The sequence below is a fragment of the Rhinichthys klamathensis genome, unplaced genomic scaffold (genome assembly GCF_029890125.1).
Source record: "Rhinichthys klamathensis goyatoka isolate OS25496 unplaced genomic scaffold, OSU_Roscu_1.1 h1tg000180l_1, whole genome shotgun sequence".
Classification (NCBI taxonomy): Eukaryota; Metazoa; Chordata; class Actinopteri; order Cypriniformes; family Leuciscidae; genus Rhinichthys; species Rhinichthys klamathensis.
Window position 1 is genome coordinate 1393508 of NW_026606708.1, and position 21661 is coordinate 1415168.

Consider the following 21661-nt stretch of genomic DNA (forward strand, 5'->3'; position numbering starts at 1 on the left):
CACAGACCGATCATGAATGACATCAAAGTACCGCGAGAGCGAATAGAAAGTAGACAACTCATTATGCTTTTGAAGTGCTCTCGCGGTACTTTGATGTCATAAACCCATCGGTCTGTGCAGCACCGGTTCAAGTCGAACAAGCCTCTTGTCTTGAAGCACCACCCTCTGTACCACCCTCTGAGCAGCAGCTCATTTGCATTTAAAGGGACACACAAAACGACGTTTTTTTGCTCACCCTCAAAAAGGGAAAATTTTAACATACTATAAAAAATTATCTGTGGGGTATTTTGTGCTAAAACTTCACATGCACAATGGAGACATCAGAGACTTATTTTACATCTTGTAAAAAGGGGCATAATACCACCTCTTTAAGCACAACATTACATCTTGAGGAAGTGTCACAAGTTAACAGGACAAAGGCGATACTGATATAACCCAATTTTGCGCTAAAGGTATTTAAAGATGACATATTATGCCCCTTTTCACAAGATGATGTCCCTAGAATGTGTCTGTGAAATTTCAGCTCAAAATACCCCCCAGATCATTTATTATAGCTTGTTAAATTTGTGTGTGGGCTAAAACAGGACGTTTATGTGTGTGTCCCTTTAAATGCAAATGAGCTGCTGCTCCCCGCCTCCGTTCAGAAGACGGCCGATCATTTACATGAGCTTCGGATACTCCGGCCACAACAAAACACAAGAATTTCACTGAATCCAAAATCTCAGAAATACCCAGCAGGGGAGTGCAGCCGTCCGGAGAGACTCAGGAAGAGGTTGCAACGTTTAGACTGCACCTGGACGTTTCTGAATGGTTAGTGGATACATTTATGTAGTTGTTGTGGAGTTACATTGATTCATCTCATCGACTTGCATGTACCGTCATGTTTAACTTTTACACAAGTTGACACAGTTCCCTGAAGTCTTAAGACAGCTGTGACATTTTTTGGTTAAAGTGTTCTTTGCTTGTCTGTGCAGCCAGAACAGTTTGCATGCTTTGCTCGAACTTTTACCATTGCAACTGGTTACTCTGTTCTGTTGTCACTTGCGAAAACCAAATTGCGCCGCCGTGGGTTGAAACGTGCAGATTAAAGGGCGGTAATATAATAAGATCCCCTTTCTATGTCAGAATGGGAGCGAAATCTGATCGGCTTATTTTTTGACATGCTTGTAGAGAAAAGCTTGCCAAAACTGAGTTACTGGGTTGTCACTTTTCACGTTTTCTGGGTTGGTAGATGCACCGGGACCCGATTATAGCACTTAAACACGGAAAAAGTCATATTTTCAAATTCTGGAACTCATTACTAAAATGTTGCTTCAATATAATATACTAAAATGTTACATTTAGAATTATTAATATATATACACATACATATAATCATTTAGCAGATGCTTTTGTCCAAAGGGACTTAAAATTGAAATATATATATTTGTGATTAACAGTTAATGGAAATCTGAAAAAAATATTGCCGTTATCAGTTTGCTATGGTATAAGCGCACATAGCACATTTAAGCAGGAATATGTATGCAGTAGGTGTGCATAAAGTCCATTCATGACTGTGGTGATTATATGCTTTTATTGAATGGAAAAAATAGTGTGAACATTCCTCAAAATGTCTACACTTCTCAAACGGCAGGTTTAGAATGAGTAAATAACAGAACCGTATCTTTTGCAGTTAACTACTCCTTAAAAAAAAGGTAGGACAAACAAAATGTTTTTTCTGTTAGTATCATTTACATTCTGCTAGTTTCTGAAGGTTTAGACATGAACTGTCTGTAAATAATTTTTGTACATGCACACAAAAACAGGATTGCTCCTTATAGAACATCTTTTATTACACAAGATTACCAAGTCTAGTTTACAAATACGGTTTCCAGTCCTGAATGTGTGTACATATAAATACACACATGCTCATATGTACAGGTATGTATACATATCAACCCCCCCCCCGTCCCCATCCCCATGCCCTTTTTTTGCTTTAAAACAGTTATTGTTCTAAAATCCCAATCTTGCCCTGATCTAAAAGAAACCCTTAAAATGATTCATACATACAGAAACAATCAAGTTCAGCCCTGTTTCATGTTGCAGAAAAAAGCCCAGCATATGAGGGATGGGCTGAAGTATTGATTGGCAGCTCACAGGATCACTCCTTTCCAATCAGCCCACAGGGTCACATGACATCATTTGGCAGATGGGCAAGCTTAAATGATACCACAAATCCAGGTAAAGCATCAACAAAAAGTCCCATTTCTCAAAGTTCTCTTAAATACTGATAAACATCTCCATGACTAAAAATATAAGACCAAAAGGGAGGAAAAAACAGACAAAAAGCTTTTTTCTGGGATCTTTCCCAAAAGCATTTGGCGAATGTGAGGGGGATGTATGACTGTAAATAGGAGTGTGCCCCTCACACACACTCTTTTTGAGCCCCAGTAGAGGCATAAAGTCCGATGGCGAGTATTCACAGCAGACTGCATTTGTTGTTCTTCTTTCCTCTGCGTGCCTGCAGCGCTGCTCTAGTGGCCATTTCAAACACCTCCCGAACTCCATCTTTTGTTTTGGCTGAGCACTCCATGTAACCAAATGCTCCAATCCGATTGGCCATGTCTCTACCTTCCTCTGCCTTAACAGGCTCCTATTGGACAGCCAACACAAAATACGCTGTCAGTACAAAATATCTGCACATTCATTTTGTCTATGCCAATAGTAAAAATGACCAAATACAGTATGCGTTTCTATTTTCGAACAGGCAAACACTCTGTATTTGTTTACCTGCTTCATCTTGGTCAGCTCCCTGCGTGTGTGTTCATCATTCCGTAGGTCTTTTTTGTTGCCTACAAGGATGATGGGAACGTTTGGACAAAAGTGTTTCACCTCAGGTGTCCACTTCTCTGGAATATTCTCTATACAGAGGTCAGAGAACAAAGGTCAGTTTTATTAGAAAATGAGAAAGTAAGTGTAATTTAAGCAATCACATATGGTAAAGGAACACAGAAAGATATACCAAAAAGTGTATCCTTACCTAAACTGTCAGGACTGTCAATAGAGAAGCACATTAGAATGACATCTGTGTCTGGGTATGAAAGAGGACGGAGCCTATCATAGTCCTCCTGTCCTGCGGTATCCCACAGAGCAAGTTCTACCTATCGGGTAAAAAGACACACTGAGCTTGAATGCACATTCTGAACATCCCAAACCATTAAAATGGACTTGCACTGCAAAAAAGGACAGATGGAGGGGCCATCAGCATGTTAAGCTAAATAAGGAAAGTGAATCAGGTCAATATTTTCACATTAAAGCCACATCTAAGACCTCCAACTGACAGGCAAAGACTTAACTTATTAAACTGGGTTTTGGGGTTTACATGTGAACACATAAATGAGCCAAACTTTAATTCCATCTTCATTTAACAATCCATCGTTTCATTAACCAGCATAAATTAACCTCAGTAAGTGATGTTATTTGATACATAACTACATAAAGCAGCAGAAAAACAAGGATGTTTATGCACATTGCATTTCTCATGCGTGTTTTGCTCACCTGTTTGCTGTCAACCTCGATGTCGGCAACATAGTTCTCAAACACCGTGGGTACGTAGACTTCAGGAAACTGGTCTTTACTGAACACGATAAGCAAACAGGTTTTACCGCACGCTCCATCTCCTACAATCACCAGCTTCTTGCGAATAGCTGCCATTCCTACAAAAGACACACACGTACACAGTTAAACACTGCTGCATTACACTCCGTCATCTTTTCCGCAGCAGCCGGGATAATCGTCATGGTTAAAATGCTGGTATACTTCATTTTTGAAGTATTCCATGTCATGTCCTGCAAAATTCAATCTCTAATATGAACAGTACCCTTCGTGGCAGTCCTCCGCTATTATAAAGTCCTGTAAAGACACACCATCCCATCCCTTAGGCCCAGTAATCAAAGCCACCCAGCGTTCAGAGAATCCTGAGTCCTCAGTTGACTCATCACCGCCAACGGTGACATCCGACAAGCCTTCACCAGAGTCATTTCAACATGACCACAGCAGAACCATCCGATCGCATCAACGTGATGCGTCACTTCATTTTCTGATCCAGAACAGACGTTTAAATAGAGGCAGATCTGGAAGTGTCTGTTAACTGGGCCAGATGTCTTTGAAGTGCAAGCTGCACCCCAGTGGCCAAGATAAAGCTGGCATCTACAGAACAGAGCCCACATTTTTGATGAACAGGCCCGTGGCGATGAGAGCAGCTCAGATGGACAGTAGATTAAACACTGACACACACACACACACAGTGCAGCAAATCTGAAGATCAAAGTCTGAAAAACAGCAGAAGAGACAAAGCCTTGCGCACTAAATATCAACTATTGGTTCTATCTTCCATATGGCCCACTATATTAATCATAAATGTGTAATGATGTGGGAGATTCTCACTCTTAACTTCAACATGTCTACTTAAATGGAGACAAGATACTAATGATATATTAATATAAGATGCTGTGCAGGCCGAGGGCCTGGAAAAGGCAAGGAAGCTCAAGACCTGAAGATGAACATGATGTTTATCAACACCTCCTTAAACTTATACTCTTATATCCTCATGGAAGTCAAACTTCATTGGGTTGCATGTGGCCACATGGCTTCTGGGACCTCCTGGTAACTGCATGGCAACACTAAGGTTAGTCAATTATTTAAAGTGATACAGATTAATCTGGATGACACCTGTTGGCTCAATAAACCTTCATTCGTGAAACACGGAGAACACGTTTCTGTGTAAAAAGGCTGTGGTATCAATCAACAATGTATATTTGCATAGAATTATTAAAGATTTACAATGGACAGTGTAAATAAGGCCCAATTGGAGTTTCAAACCACTGTATAGGATTAATGACACATATTAATAGGTATATTACTCACAATGACTTCTAATGGTCACTGGGAAAATTTAATGCATTCAAACAAAGGATTGCATTACTGTATCATAGCTAACTGGAAAAAAGTGAAGCTTGGGTCAATGCTTCTGACTTCCTATGCTTTTGTCTCCAACTTTAAAAAAAATCTGTTTGAATGACATTTTAGATAAACATATCTCACTTGAACACACCTAAATACTGTTTAATGCTACACTAACGTTACATTAAGCAAATCATAGATAAAAAGATAAAGTTCTTTGTCCAAAACTAAAACAATACCAAAGATTATCCCAGAGAAACTCATACATTTCAAATGATCAATAACCAGATAAGTATACATCAAAGGTTAATAAAACAAACCAATCAATCAGATTATAATTTACAAGATTTTCCAAAATCAGTTTATGAAACATGCTTATTTTAGAATACTAATCTTATTATATATCTATATTTTTATATATAAGTTACCACTGTAGAACAATGGTTCAATGGACGGTAAAAGATACATAAAATCATTAATCCTCTAGTTACGTCTAAATCTGAGATTTTGCGCATGTCTAGGTCGAGCTTTACGTTACGTTAGCTCTCTGCTTTAAAAAAACAAACAGCTCCTAACCAGATAACGTTACAACTGTTAGCTGCTACCGGTAATACAGATGAAATTTACGACCAAACACTTCTGTGTAAACTTCACCAGTTTCCCCAAACATTTAAAATCTCCTTTCCATGTCTAGATACATGGATAAAGCTTGAAACGGTTTTAAAAATCTGGACGCCGAGGGTAAGCTGCTAACGTTACTCCCGGCCGGCGGTTGCTTGCGGAAGCGGCGAATGGTCAGTCGCTAAGCTCGTACCTTTCCATGATATCAAAAAGTAGTTTTAAAACAACCATTCAGCGTCGAATTGGGCTTATAAAGTTTATAACAGGTGTATAAACACGGAGACGAGAAGATAAACTAATCTTACCAGCAGTTTAGATGGCTAGCCGTTTGGTTTTATTCCAACGGTGGAGCTCCGTCGCCTCTTCTGTCCGATACAATAAACCGTTGACGAGCACGCGCAGAGCGCGGGCATTCAGAAGGGGGAAGGGATGGCGTGCACGAGCTTGAGCCACGCCTGCGCGAGCACGTTGAAGAGAGTTTATTTGGCGGTGGATGAATGAGTCATTATGAGAAACGGACCACCCTTAACCACTATAACAAGGCAGTTTTGTGTTATATATGAATTTAAAAAGTAAAAAATGTGTGCCGTTCATGGAACAAAAATGACTATAATCTAACCAACGCACAACTTTTATTCCAGCCTAAAACAACCTCTACCACATAAGCATACCTTTTAATAAAGTTTCTTTGGAAGAGGAAATGTATCGCGGCGTGAAAGGTAATAATCAGCACCAAATATTATGTTTAACAGTTGTTTTTTTATAGGAGGCAATCGCATTTAACACTAACAGGATATCCCCCAGGCTGAATGAGTTTGTTGTTTTGAGTGGATTAGGAAATGCGTATTTGGAGGTTGCCCCATCTATTGGCGACTGTACCACATTACACTGCCTTTAGTCCACAAACAAACCCATGTTTTAGTGTTTATGCCACAAAGAAACTTCTGTAATTATTTACTTAATATCACGTTGTTCCAAGCCTATATTCTTCTGTGGAACACAAAAAGAGACACAAGTAGAATGAACGCTTTAGTCACCATCTACTTTTTATTGCATCTTTGTTCCATATAGGCTAATGTAAGTGAATGTTGGAGTGGGGGTGCTTTACTGTGGTCCAGCTTCAATTGTTGTAAAACACAGTAAGCCTCATGCAGAGCCTTTGTTAACTGCAATTATTTAAGGTCAATGCAAAGAAATGATCTCTGATTAAGGCCTAAATGTGTTGCAATCATGGGATTTTTAATTATTTTAATAGTATTCTGACATTTTTAAGGTGTATATATACTACCATTCGAATGTTTGGGGTCAGTAAGATTTCTTAATGAACTTTTATTCAGCAAAGATACATTAAATTGATCAAAAGTGACAAAAATGAGTGTGCACCATCCACTTGGATGATGCGATGGCAGCCACAGGGCAACGGGACCAGTGAGCTTACCACACAGGTGGAGAGGAGAGATTCAGTTGATGGGGATTATTAGGAGGCCATGATTGATAAGGGCCAATGGATGGAATGTGGCCAGGACACCGGGGCTACACCCCTACTCGTTTATGAGAAGTGCCATGGGATTTTTAATGACCAGAGTCAGGACCTCGGTTTAACGTCTCATCTGAAGGACGGTGCTTGTTACAGTAGTGTCCCCATCACTGCACTGGGGCATTATGACCCACACAGACCACAGGGTGAGCACCCCCTGCTGGCCTCACTAATAGCAGCAACTATGGGTTTTCCCATGAGGTCTCCCATCCAGGTCCTGACCAGGTTCAACCCTGCTTGGCTTCAGTGGGCAACCAGTCCTGGGCTACAGGGTGATATGGCTATAGCCATATCAAAATTAAAAGAATGTTTTCTATTAAAATAGAAAACATTCTTTTAAATTGTAATAACATTTCATAATATTACTGTTTTGTACTGTATTTTTTTATCAAATAAATGCAGCACTGTTGAGCTTAAAGAAACTTCTTCCAAAAACATTTTAAAAATCTTACCGACTCAAATTAATGTTAATGTATGTACATAGGCCTATATGTATAAGTTTATATATATATGCACAGTTTGCACACCATAATAAACACTAACAAATAATGTTAATAAATAACTGATCATTTGTTTTGAATCAATAAGGTCCTCTGGTGCAGGTGTGTTCATTTAGTCTTTATTAGAGATGGAGAAATCAGAGAATTAGGCTGAGATCTGAATCAGAGAAAGTGACTACCAGAGAAGCATCAAGGTTGACGCCTTGGAACCATGGTAAAACAGATCAACAATTACTAGTAAAAACCCCAAAGAAAAAAAAGGTTAAAAATATCAATGAAAACAAAGATTTAGGAACCCTACCCAAATATCATACATAACCACATTTCTCCAAAGAAATAGCTGAGCTATTTGTCAGAATACAAACTCAAACTCAAGCCACATTGTGTAGACAATCTGTGTTTTATAAAAACAGGTCCATTATGTAAGCTCATAATTTAGAGTTCAACACTCTTATCAAAGCCAACAGATATAGACATCATTAAAGTACAAGAGGAAAAGGGTACAACAGGGAACAGATTCAGATTCTATATTGCTATTATCATTTCAAACTATTCTGAACAAAAATATCTTTGAAATGACTGTATCCAACTCTCTCCTCTCTATGCCTCCACCTATTAAATCGCCGTGACTGAAAACAGGAAATCAGAGGGCTACATCCTGACCAATGAGAGGAGAGCCTTAAATTAGAGATCACTTTCTTTGAAAAGTCCCAACATTTGCAAACAATCCTTATCTTTAGCAATCCAGCCCTTGATGTTCCAGACATTCTTATGATGCTGTTACATCAGTAAGCAGCAATAAGTCCCATGGTCTGCTCAATAAATATCAGGAATATTGCCTTTTCCTGATACAAGGCCAAAAAACACCAAACAAAAAAAGGCAACCCATACAATTTTTTTAGAGTCTGCCATACATTTAAAAAGTTTTAATCCCATCAATCATTAGAGCATTTATTCAGAAACAATTCATCCCAGAAACCTTACACAAGAGGCCAGAGGGAGAGAAGATATTCTTTTTACAAAGCAGAAGTACTGGAGCACTGCAGATGCTATGATTCAGGCTAGTCCAGGGTTTTTTGTACAGCTGAAAAACTGAGTGTGGATGTCTTTGTCATTCAGTTTACTTATCTGGGTGATGTGTTCATTTAGTGGCAACTCCTTGTTTGTCTATGTAAAACTTTACCAAGATAGTGTGTGTGTCATGTCTCCAGTAGCATTTGTGTAAGGTTAAACTGAACTCTGCAGGACAAAAAGAAGGACTGTGTGTGTCTGTGTGTTAGGAATGGGTTGGAGCATCTTCGAAACTTATGATGCTGGACTCCTGTTGTCCCGTAGGATTTTGTGTGGTGCTGGGTGCTGGTGGCAAAGTCTCTCGGCTGGAAAGGAGAGGAGTGTCTGTCCGCACCTCCTCATCTTCGTCATCCTCCTCATCTTCCATGCTGGGCCAAGCCGACTGGTCTTCTGCGTGCTTCAGGCGCTCGTTCAAAGCTTTCAATGCCAATTGCCTATGGGAAAACAAGAAAATAAATTGATGCTGCTATCAAGACAATGAAGTTGCAGTTTCCCATAGGGCCATTTTTCTAGTTGCATTCGCACCGCCAGTAGGATCTCTGAAGTAGAGCTAGGTCTCGTTCAACATTTTTTGATACCGGCCCTGATCTTTTTTCCAATACCAATTTTATGAAAACTGTTTTAACAAGATTACATTACATATTATCTAAAAACGTTTTTTTTATTTTTACTCAGACTCATATAGGACACTGGGGGGTGGAATATATGCCTCGCACTCAAGCGTACGCGTAAAGCTTGCCGCAAAGCACTGGCAAAAGTAACCTATTGATTATGAATGTGTCGGGAAAAATATCAAGGAGACAATTTAATTTTGTATTAATAATCTGGTGTTTTCTGAGTCAGTGTTGGCTGCAAAGATGAAACTGACGTTGCTGACTCATCTCCGCATTATAATGAAAGCGCACGCGCGCCTATAGAGAGAAATGCACCTTTCATTTGGATTACATAATCAGAGAGAATTTGTTTTCGATTCGAATTGGTTGGTTTCAAGCTTTCTATATGTCTTTCTCATGTCTGTGAGGCAAGTAGCCTATACGCTGAGTTTCGGTTCATTTATATGACGCGCTCCATTTCTTGCAGTCGAAGACGGAGCAATTTTTTGCTCTTATGTTTATTCCGTGCAGTGTCAAGTGCTTCATCAGATTTGTTGTGTTGCCTGTCTTGGCAGCAGTTAACTTATGGCAAACATTGCATTACGCACTGTTGGCATCGAGCCTGGTGAAATGTAGCTACGCTTTTGATGTTTTCCACATCTTTTACATCTATGGGTGTTGGGACGCTTACACACTACAGCCTCACGTGTGAGCCACGTCTCTGGGCGTAACTAGTGTTTTTCCTTGATCCCTCGCTACAGCCAATCATACTACATGCTTATTGCTCACTGACGTTGACAAGATTAACCCCTTAAGCTATCGAAATTTGGTACCGAACTACAAGACATTTTTTGATAATCGATAGTAGAGGCAATTCAGTCGATGCCTAAAAAGTACAAAACTTGATACCCAGCCCTATTCTGAAGTGACTGCCCTGCCACTCTGGTTGTTGTGCGGGACTTTTATTTTGATGGCGCACACACAGTGCTCCCATTCTTCGTCTTCATCCAAGTGTGTCGGACTGAAAAGTCCTGAAAAGTGAAGCCAAAGCATTTTGATCGCCCCCTGGTGGCTAAATGCAGTATAGGTCTTAAACCATAGACTGTAAAAAAAATATGGACGTAGTGTCTGTGTCATCACCTGTAGGTTTCTGAAGAGCATTTTTAAAGTCTAAAAGTGGGCGGAGCCGGCCATCGCCATCTTGGCACCACGTTACTGCGCATCACTCCCGGATAACAGAAAATGGTCAAAGAGGCGGGACGTGGGTGGAGCTGAGGTGCCTGGTTGTCAGCAGGCAAACGGCTAGTAGTGACAGCAGTGGCAATCCACCTGTCACTCAAGTGGCCACGCCCTTAATTATGCAGAACTTTAAGGCTTAATATAATTTAAATGGATGAGTTATAAAAAAAATTCACCCCCCTCACAGTTGTCATTGAAGGGCAAAATTAGATATATAGACCAAAACCAATTTTTGTACCAGGCTGCAAAAATATTTCTTTCTGCTTTTATTTTTAATTTATTCTTTTTCCTCTTCTTTTAAGAAGTGTAAATTGAAGATGTATATGTAAAAGAGTGTAAGCATGTGTACTTGTTCTGTGGTTGTAAAATGAGAAAAGGACAAACGTATTGAAAAATAATAATAACTAATAGTACACTAAAAAGTATTATAGCGGTTGCTGTGTCGGTGATGCCTAGGGTTGGGTACCGAAACCTGGTGCCAATATGGCACCGGTACAAATCAGACGCAGATTTCGATGCCACTTAAATGTTTAAGTGAGTCATTAAACCGTTCATTCAACTAACATGATCCAAAGCGCAGATTCATTCAAAGACAGATGTAATGAAACAAGGTGTTGAAATTATTTTAACTGAGCGCCACTTTACAAGGCTCGGCTGAGCAGCAACACACTGCATGGGCAACACTGAAACTGGTGTTTCACTTTATAGAGATCAATGGCATTGATTTAAAACACTGACCAGCCATTCATGGGGAATACCCTTATTATGCAAAATTCCCTTTTATATGGCGTTTGAACATAAATGTGTGTTGGTAGTGTGTGTACACAACCACCCTATAATGATAAAAATCCACCCAGTGCTTTTTTTAAAATCCCCATAAATCATAAGGACTGTCTCAGAACAAGCTGTTCTCAGATTCGGGGCAATGTGATGTACTTTTGCACAAGCCCCTCCCACAACTGTTGACTGACACTGCAGTATTAGCGTAGACCCGCCCTGAGTGAGATAAACAAGACTGCCAATGTTTCGACGCCAGAGCAGCTGTAGACAAGAATGTCTCCTAAGCGATTGAGGTGTTTTGTTGTTGGATGTAAGAATGAACATAGTAGTCTTCATTTACTCTCGTTGTTACTTGAAGATGGATCTGTAGCAACTGTTCGTGATCCAGTTTACAGTCTCCTCAGCGATAGGCCTAATGTTACTGATCACTGCAGTAATGAAAGTGAGAGCACAGACTTTATCACAGCTCATCGAGTCGTTTTACGAATATGAAGTGTACCAGTTCATAAGCACCCACTGAAAAGTTAGTTGTAATGAGTGTTTTGTGCACTTCGCTGTGTATGTTGATGATAATGAAAGGGATAGAGAGAGAGTTTATGGATAAGACTTTAATGCATACTTCTTATACTGTGTTTATTCAGCTCTTACAGTGATTTTCTGGAGTAGAACTAACGCTTCAAGTTTTGTGTGATGTACAATAAACTTCGTGGAACTCATCAGTATATTTTTGCCCATCATTCCGACGGGGTCCGCTACAGCAGGCTTGTATTAGTAGTGGATAAAAGCAGATGACAAATACGTTATAACCGTAATTAACCTAAACTATACCTGTTCTACCGCCATACAGCATATATTCTCTGGCTCTGTGGGCATTATTGTCCGACTCCGGGTAGAAATGAACACTGCTACTGAGAGTTTCTGTTCTGATATTATCATTCGGTGAGATGAGATTGTCCTGGCTCTCAGCGCGAGCTCGTGATGCTCCGCCCGCTGTGCCGGCAGCAGCAGCTCATTTGCATTTAAAGGGATACACACTAAACGGTGAGTTTTTCTGAGTGACAATTTGAAAAAGTGACAATTAAAACATGCTGTAGAAAATGATCTGTTGGGTATTTTGAGCTAAAACTTCACATACACACTCTGGGGAAATCAGAGACTTATTTATCATCTTGTGAAAAGGGGCATTATAGGTGCCCTTTAAACGTTAAAAGAATGATACAACAAAGATTTAGCTTTTCTTGGACATGGCAACTTTTTATGAATATATGACTTGACCTGAAGGACAGAGGTGTGTAATCGCACGCGCTAAGTCAATCTCTCTCTTGTTCACTGTCTGTTAGTGTTGTCAAAAGTACCGTACATCTTTGACGCTCTTTACCGAGCACTTACACAAATACACACGGGAACGTTTGAACGCAAGCATAGATAGATGGATCCATTGATAGACGCCTGCGTTCAAACGCTCCCGTGTGCATCTGTGTAAGTGCTCGGTGAAGAGCGTCAAAAATGTCTATTTACAACATGTTTTTGAAGAGTTGATCATTGTAGCCAATCACAGACATATATGTTGAGCGGGTGAACACAATGGCCAATCAGAGGTGTTTAAGAATCCATTCAACAGCGCTCAAAATGCTAGAGGGAAATGCTGGTATCGTCATATTTTTTTAAATTTTAGTACTTGGTACCCGAAGTCGGTAATTTTGACAACACTAGTGTCTGTTTAGGCCTGTTAAGTGCAAATCCATAGAGCCTCGGTATAAATAACCATGATAAACACAGTCTTACCATTATTAACTGATTTAACATTCAATACACATGCACAGTGCAAAACAAGAAGGGCATAGCCTTATGGAAACAATGAAAAAACGTGAATATCGCGTTTGCTTGCATTCCTCTACTAATGCCTATTATTAGTACTGTAACTTATTTAGTGTTAAATTATTGTAGTTGGGTTAGGATTTATTGTGAATTTGTACTGTAAATTTGTTGTTTTGTGTTTACTTATATTTATATATTTAAGTATACTTTAAACTTTAGATTTAGATTTTTTTTTACAAATAAATCCATAGTCATTTTGTGGCTTTTTAAAAGTATCAGTTCAGGCACCGGTACCGTTTTAAAACTATTGATTTGGCAACGGTAGCTTAAAAAACCCAAATGATGACCAATGTCGCTAGCTGAGCAGAAATCAATTTTAAAACCTTCCATTGGCAAGTGTTAATGTGCCTACTATATACGTACTCTTCATCGTGCCTGAAGAAGACCTGAGGGTCGAAACGTTGCTTGCTTTTAATAAATTTCTTTTGGAGCAGTATTTTTCAGTGTGCGGACTTCACACTTCTTTATTTTGTTTATTTCACTTAGTTGTCCTGCACCTGAGCCCAATTTGGGTGTTTGGGATGTGCACACCAGCTTTGTATTTTTTGACTACTATATACGTACCCATCTAATGTATATGAGAACATGTTTGTGAGAGGATGTGTTGAGAGACGTCTGTTTTTTGTATTTTGTACTTTGTGTTGTCTTTGTAAAAACTGCGGAAGGGTCCAAAACAAATTTCCCTTCCTGGGACAATAAAGTATATCTTATCTTATCTTATGTTTCGCTTGGTCCCTTCAAAGTAGAGTTTCAAATCGCTGTTTTACATGTTCGTGGAGTTAATTTGTGTTAAATGTAAACAAACAAAAATTTGAAATGTTGCCTTGACAACTAACTGAAGTAAAACAAAAATATTAAACATAAAAGAAATAAAGCATGTAAGAAAATTGCTAAAAAATATAATAAAATGGAAAAAGAAAACCTAAATCCCAAAAATATGATAAAAGCCAAATCAAAATATTAATAAATACGATAATAGTATATAATACTAAAATAAGGTAAACGTACCTCCGCCTTTCTGCATCTTGAGGGTCTGTGCCTGGCAGGCTGATGGTGATGGAGGATGGAGCCCCAACATCATAGCGCTTCACCATTTTACGACAAACTTTCATCTTCACAAGGACGGAGTGCACAAGCCCGGCTGCAAACCCAACAGCCGGCTGGAGAGCCTCTGGGAAGAAAGAGGCGAAGGCAAAGTGGTCCGACATGTCTCCACGCCCCCTAGAGTGCCTCTGGTAAAAGCGCAGGTAAACCCACCCAGACAGTGCTCCGTACCCACACGCTGCTAGTGGAGCTGAAGTGTCCAGCAACCCCGCTAGCCGCAGCACAGCTATTGCAAGCAGAGCTAGTGCTGGGGCAGCTTTCAAGCGTATTTGAGGAACTCGAAGCACTGTGGTGTCTCCTGCAGTCTGCTTCAGCGCTACAAGAATGCCCCCAAGAAAAGCAGGTGCGCCGTACACCCGCACGGCAAACAGGTAGTCCAGGTCAAAGGTCGCAGCGTAGGTGAGAAGGTAGGAGAGTCCAGATAGGAGACCGGCTGCTACATTTACCACAGCGAAGAAAATCAGCAGCTCCAGCGCTCCCCATAATGGCTCCAAAAGCCGCCCGGCAACCATCACAGTAGCAATGTTTGCTGCCACACCAAAAATGTGCTGCTCCACCACCGCATGGGTCAGAAGTGTCCAAATCCAGAAGTTGGGAGGAAAAAGGAAGCCAGGTGTGACAGCAAGCAGGTAAGTGGTGTTAGCAGCCCAGGAGAGTAGGTACAGCAGGATTACTGTGGCACATATGGATTTGACCACCACACTCGTGCTTGCGAGAGCACTCAGAAAGTGCTGCCGTGCCACAGGCAGGTAACGGTTCATCCTGACGGATTCGAGTCCTCAGTTGCAAACACTCCAGAAACGGTGACCCTAAGAAATCAGCAGCTTGTGTCAAACATGAGGAACACAAGCAGGAGGTGAAACCTAAAACTCAACATGCATGCAGTGTGACCTCATCAACAGAGGTTCTGCAACATAAGAAACTTTGGGATGGGGGGAGAAAATGACGATTACCTCACACTGGTCTTACAGGTGATTGCAACACTTGTGGTGAGATAAGTAGACCTTAACCTCCCTCAAAAAGCAAAGAACTGTTGCTTTAAATAATATTGTTTCCTAGCAAATAGAACATCTGATCTGTCATGTAACGTTACGCATACAAAATACTTTAAAATACTAAAGCTTTATTCAAGTTAACTGTTGCTGAATAAGTAGTTGACCTCACTGAAAAAACATTATTATGACTATCTACCTGCTCAGGGTTTCCTGTTTCAGAGTTGTTAACATATAATTCATCACTTATGCGTTTCTATCCGAGTCGGTACTCTACCTGCTTATCAGCACCGTCTGCTAACACTCCATAAACCTCCCCTCCTCGGTCTGTTTTAGCACATTTTGTAGGTCAGTTTGACAGTCTCATGTCTTATAAAAGTCTTTTGGCTTTAGTTCAGGCACTTGCCGTATGTTTTACGGGTAAAACACGCGAAGATAGGCGAGTTTTGAGCAGCTTTCTCGCCGGTGGCATGTCCTCCCAAACCGGCCTGGAGTCGCAGTTCAGTCCGGGGATTTCCTCTCACAACAGGCCTTCAGGTAACAGGTTTGAAGCCAGAAACCGTGAATCCGAAACAAAAATCCCGGCTGATGTTTTTAATATCCTAACATCGTCATTTTACTTGAATTAAGCTTGTTTTGTTGTTTGAGAGTGTGGTGTTTCCAGCTAACAGCCACAAAGCGCAAACATCAGATTTGCAAACGTCACCGTCCAGCGTTGCGACTGGGCGTGTCGTTTACAGTGCTGCTTAGCTAAGACTGCTGGGAAATGTAGTCATTCTTTCCCCCATGAACGCTACACAAGTCGTTTTTCCTTTTTAACAGCTGTTTTCATCTATTCCTTCAAACTAACAAGTAGTTATTTTATGTTACTAGTATTTTTAAATACTAATAAGAAATTCAATAGTGACTAGTAGATAGAAAGGCTACTACAACTATTGCTTTGCTACTATCAGTGCTCGAGTAGCACCCCCTCAAGTTGGTCACGCGGATTCGTTGACCAACAGAAAGCTGTTTGATTTGAAAAAGACTCATGTGAGATGTGAGCAGAATTAAACTAGCGATTCAATTGTTTTAACAATAGTCAGTAACTACATGCAATAGCCACTGTATTAGCCCCTAATTAATATTTACTACTGAAATACAAATATATAGTCTGCTAGCCTAATAAGTATGGGATTACGTGCTATTAACTAAAAATACATAGTTTGTATTAAGGATTAAAGAGCAAATACCTGTTAAATGACAATATTTAATGCATTAATGTATTGTCCTATCTAGTCCACTAGATGGCAGACATAATTAATCTCACAATGACTTGTATGAAGCTTCTTTAAGCCTATTCTAGTTGTGATATAATAAGTGATGACAAATATCTCGAATTCCATCAGAGTCTGAAAAGGTTATGCAGTTACACAGAGGATGCGACCTCATGTGTGTAGAACATCATGTACAAAACCGGCCTCGGCTGTTCATTCACCTGTTCTCACCTGTACATCTGGGGTCTTGTGTACCCGCTGAGATGCTGACAGGTGTAATTGCACATATTTTGCCTTGTAGAGCAGACAGTGATACTTAAGCCAGAAAGAATAAAATGTTCTCACCCTCTCGCACACAAAACAGTTCCTGACGTCTTCAAAGACTTAGCTCCTCCACAAATTCAATATGTTTTTAATTTCAATGGTCTATGTCCATTTGTCTATCCTGGCAGTACACACGCACATTCTATCATGGCAAAGACTTTCCATTGAGTTCCATACTGAGCTGTTTTCTTGTATCCCCCAACCCTAAATCATTCAGCATTTTTACATTTTCATTAAGACAATTTACTGGGTTTGTGGGGAACATCTGGTATCCCAAATATTTTACTGTCCTAGGTGTCCTAGGAGGGTAACGAACAAGGCAGGTGGGAAACATTAAATTAATTACTAGGAAACGAGATGGGAGGGGCTAGACAATTGACAGGAGAGCACATGGCACAATGAATAAAAGACAAGCCATGTGCTCACAATAAACCAGACCAACACAAACACATGACAAACCAGCCCAGAGAAGACACAGATAAGGGTGACAGAACTGTGACACTACCCCCCCTCAAAGGGACGCCACCTGGCGTTCCCAAGGAGGGACACCAAGAACAAGACAGGAACAAGAAAATACAAAGCACCCGAACACAACAACGGACCAGACAGACAGACAGATCAAAACACCAATACAGGGAGGGGAGTGAGGGAAGCCAGTCCAGTCACTACCCGCCTAGCGGGCCACAAAGTCCTAAGCATAGACCAGGGAGGGACGGGAGGGTTGAGCCAAGTAACCTCAGGCTTGTCAGGAGTCCTGGCTGAGGTCCAGGGTGGTGCAGGCTGGACAGTACACCAGGGCGGATCAGGCTGTGCAGTACACCAGGGCGGATCAGGCTGTGCAGGACACCAGGGCGGATCAGGCTGTGCAGGACACCAGGGCGGATCAGGCTGTGCAGGACACCAGGGCGGATCAGGCTGTGCAGGACACCAGGGCGGATCAGGCTGTGCAGGACACCAGGGCGGATCAGGCTGTGCAGGACACCAGGGCGGATCAGGCTGTGCAGGACACCAGGGCGGATCAGGCTGTGCAGGACACCAGGGCGGATCAGGCTGTGCAGGACACCAGGGCGGATCAGGCTGTGCAGGACACCAGGGCGGATCAGGCTGTGCAGGACACCAGGGCGGATCAGGCTGTGCAGGACACCAGGGCGGATCAGGCTGTGCAGGACACCAGGGCGGATCAGGCTGTGCAGGACACCAGGGCGGATCAGGCTGTGCAGGACACCAGGGCGGATCAGGCTGTGCAGGACACCAGGGCGGATCAGGCTGTGCCGGACCCCAGGGCGGATCAGGCTGTGCAGGACACCAGGGCGGATCAGGCTGTGTAGACCCTTCGGGCGGCCATGGTGGAGATGACCATTCAGGTGGCCATGGTGGACAAACAGGCACCGGTTCAGGAACAGGCACCGACTCAGGGACAGACACCGGCTCAGGGACAGACACCGGCTCAGGGACCCCAACGCAAACAGTCTCTTGTGCAGCAGGCACGACGTGAACGGTCTCTTGTGCAGCAGGCACGACGTGAACGGTCTCTGGATCGGCAGAAGTGAGATGAGCGGTCTCTGGTTCGGCAGAAGTGACTTGAACGGTCTCTGGATCGGCAGAAGTGACTTGAACGGTCTCTGGATCGGCAGAAGTGACTTGAACGGTCTCTGGATCGGCAGAAGTGACTTGAACGGTCTCTGGATCGGCAGAAGTGACTTGAACGGTCTCTGGATCGGCAGAAGTGACTTGAACGGTCGTGACTCGAACGGTCTCTGGATCGGCAGAAGTGACTCGAACGATCTCTGGATCGGCAGAAGTGACTCGAACGGTCTCTGGATCGGCAGAAGTGACTCGAACGGTCTCTGGATCGGCAGAAGTGACACGCATGGGTGGCGCCGTCAGGGCGAGACGCTTGGGTGGCGCCGTCAGGGCGAGACGCTTGGGAGGCGCCGTCAGGGCGAGACGCTTGGGAGGCGCCGTCAGGGCGAGACGCTTGGGAGGCGCCGTCAGGGCGAGACGCTTGGGAGGCGCCGTCAGGGCGAGACGCTTGGGAGGCGCCGTCAGGGCGAGACGCTTGGGAGGCGCCGTCAGGGCGAGACGCTTGGGAGGCGCCGTCAGGGCGAGACGCTTGGGAGGCGCCGTCAGGGTGAGACGCTTGGGAGGCGCCGTTAGGGCGAGACGCTTGGGAGGCGCCGTCAGGGCGAGACGCTTGGGAGGCGCCGTCAGGGCGAGACGCTTGGGTGGCGCCGTCAGGGCGAGGCGTTGGGGCAGCGCTGGTTGGGCGAGGAGTCTGGAAACGGTCTCTGGGTTGACTGTAGGCTTAGGCCTAACCCCCGGGCCCTGTGGGATGCAGGAAGTCCTTCTCCTCCTTCTAGAGCGAGAGGGCGCTGCAACCTCCCCAGTCGCCACTGGATATGCTGCAGCCTCTTGGAGCACCAGACTTGAGACCCCCGAAGTCGGGTCCTCTCGGACCACCAGGGTTGAGGTCCCCGAAGTCGGTCCCCCCCCCCCCGGACCACCGAAGACGGGTTCTCCCGTACCACCGAAGTCGGGCCCTCCTGGACCACCGAAGACGGGATCTCCCGGATCACCGGACTTGAGACCCCCGAAGTCGGTTCCTCCCGGACCACCGAAGACGGGTTCTCCCGGACCACCAGACTAGGAACCTCCGAATCAGGGGAGGCAACAGTAGCCCTCCCTCTCCTGCGCTTCCGAGGTTGATGTGGTGTGGGAGTAACCACCTCTGGAGATGCTGCCACTTTTGGGGAAACCATAATCCCTTTAGTTGGAGAATTGTTGTGACGATCAAGGAGGCTTACAAAGTCCTCAAAAGTCAAAAACGACAATCCTCTCATGATCCCAAAGGATATGGGCTCATCAAGGGCATAACTGAACAAATCCTTCAATGCTGCATCACCAAGATTCAGTCCCTCAGCAGCAGCACTGAACCTCTGGGCAAACTCCCTCACGTTGGTCCCCTGTTGGCGAAGAGATGTCAGATCTCTGACTCTCAATATGCGTTCATATTGAGGGCATGACACTGGAGAGGCCGGTGGTTTGAAAAAACCCTTCCTCCGCTGAGTCCTCATAATGGCTTGTTCGTTCTGTCACGGATTGGTGTAGAAAAGGAAAGCGAGAACTCAATAGCAGAGAATGAAGGTTTAATAAAAATAGAAAATAAATCCAGGTACAAACTGAAAACAAAAGCAGGCAAACAGATAAGCAGGTCTAACGGCAGGAACACTAGGAAACATAATATAACGAACAAGCACAGGACTACAAACACAGGGAGACTAAATAGGGAACAAACAAGGAGGGTAACGAACAAGGCAGGTGGGAAACATTAAATTAATTACTAGGAAACGAGATGGGAGGGGCTAGACAATTGACAGGAGAGCACATGGCACAATGAATAAAAGACAAGCCATGTGCTCACAATAAACCAGACCAACACAAACACATGACAAACCAGCCCAGAGAAGACACAGATAAGGGTGACAGAACTGTGACACTAGGATCATTTGGACCTTACTCACAATGTATATAAAATCTGAACGCACACTATAGGGATATTTTCTATTTTCAAAACTAACCCTAACAGAAACCTTTATTTAGATTTTCATTACACCATTATTTATATATTTTCCTAATGGAGACCACTGGCTTCTGCCCATCCCCCTTAAACCCACGCACACCGAATACTAAACAGGACCTTTCCACAAATTCAATATGCCACATTTCTAGGAAAAGGAAGGTCATGACCCAATGACAGCACTCTTTAATTTTTAGTAGCTTTAATTAAGGAGCTCTGTCTCCTATTTCATTAGCCTCCAGTGACACATTTATCCAACACACCTAAGTGTGACGAATCAACACCTGATGAAAACATTTGGTTATGGAGACACAAATACGTGTGGTGCATTTCAATGTGAGAGAAAGAAGCAAGGGGAAAAGAGAAAGATAATAAGGGAGGGCAATAAGATCAATGTCACTGAAAATTGCTGCCGGCCCAGGCTTTGAATATACACTCACTTCATGCAAAACACACGGAAACACACTCACACTATCTGTCCTCTCCAATACTGTCAGTTTGTCATCCTGCGTTCCAGATCACATGGCATCTTTTCGTCTTTCATTCAGCATTCATCACACTACTCATCTGTTGTCCTCTTATTATCACTCTTATTAGCTGCTGTCAGTCTGCTGTTATTTGCTCCATCATTTTTTAACCATTTCTGTCAACAACAGTAGAAATGCTTTTCAAAAATCATCTTGTGCTCCACAGAAAAATGAAAGTCATATGATATTTTAATCTAAATGATGAATGTTATTTTTTTTTGAGTGAACTATCCCTTTTATGTCCTCTTATATCCAGTGTGAAATTGAATCTGCATGCGTCACTGATATCATGCAGTAGATATGAACATTAATGTGGGCTTGTGTCATAAGCTGTTTTTTTTCTTTTACAGGCCTTTTGATGGCACTAGACCAGACAAGACCAGGCATTCCCAATTAAAGCCTCTGGTCTGCTGCCATTCTTATTCACAATCACAGCTCATGGAATGTGATCGTCAATTACAGAGACTGCGAGAAAGAGAGAGCAGACACAACCTCACTATTTAAACGGTCAGACAGTGTGATCAAAGCAAATCCATGATCTGCAGAAAGGTTTTATAACTAAATTAAAATTATACACAACATGTTTGATAAATTAACAAATAATGATTACAAGGAATGCTGTTTGATAGCAACACAGTATGTGTCCGACTGCTACAAGATCAGGGACAGATCTGATTTGGGTTTGTGTTTCCATCACTAAATTTAAGACAGCTTAGTTCCC

At 42.5% G+C, this 21661-nt stretch overlaps 2 protein-coding genes across 2 annotated transcripts; both read right to left on the reverse strand.

Annotated features, from left to right (window-relative positions):
• Positions 1-1554: 1554 nt before the first annotated feature.
• On the reverse strand, positions 1555-6019 carry rhoab (ras homolog gene family, member Ab). Its single transcript, XM_056260900.1, has 5 exons — positions 5868-6019; positions 3538-3695; positions 3020-3140; positions 2770-2900; positions 1555-2632 (listed from the first exon to the last, which is right to left on the reverse strand). Exons 2-5 carry the CDS (start codon positions 3691-3693, stop codon positions 2459-2461), a joined length of 582 nt encoding a protein of 193 aa, XP_056116875.1. The 5' UTR covers positions 3694-3695; positions 5868-6019; the 3' UTR covers positions 1555-2458.
• Positions 6020-7702: 1683 nt separating this feature from the next.
• Positions 7703-15984, reverse strand: tmem115 (transmembrane protein 115). Its single transcript, XM_056260908.1, has 3 exons — positions 15534-15984; positions 14169-15073; positions 7703-9104 (listed from the first exon to the last, which is right to left on the reverse strand). Exons 2-3 carry the CDS (start codon positions 15023-15025, stop codon positions 8876-8878), a joined length of 1086 nt encoding a protein of 361 aa, XP_056116883.1. The 5' UTR covers positions 15026-15073; positions 15534-15984; the 3' UTR covers positions 7703-8875.
• Positions 15985-21661: the final 5677 nt, after the last annotated feature.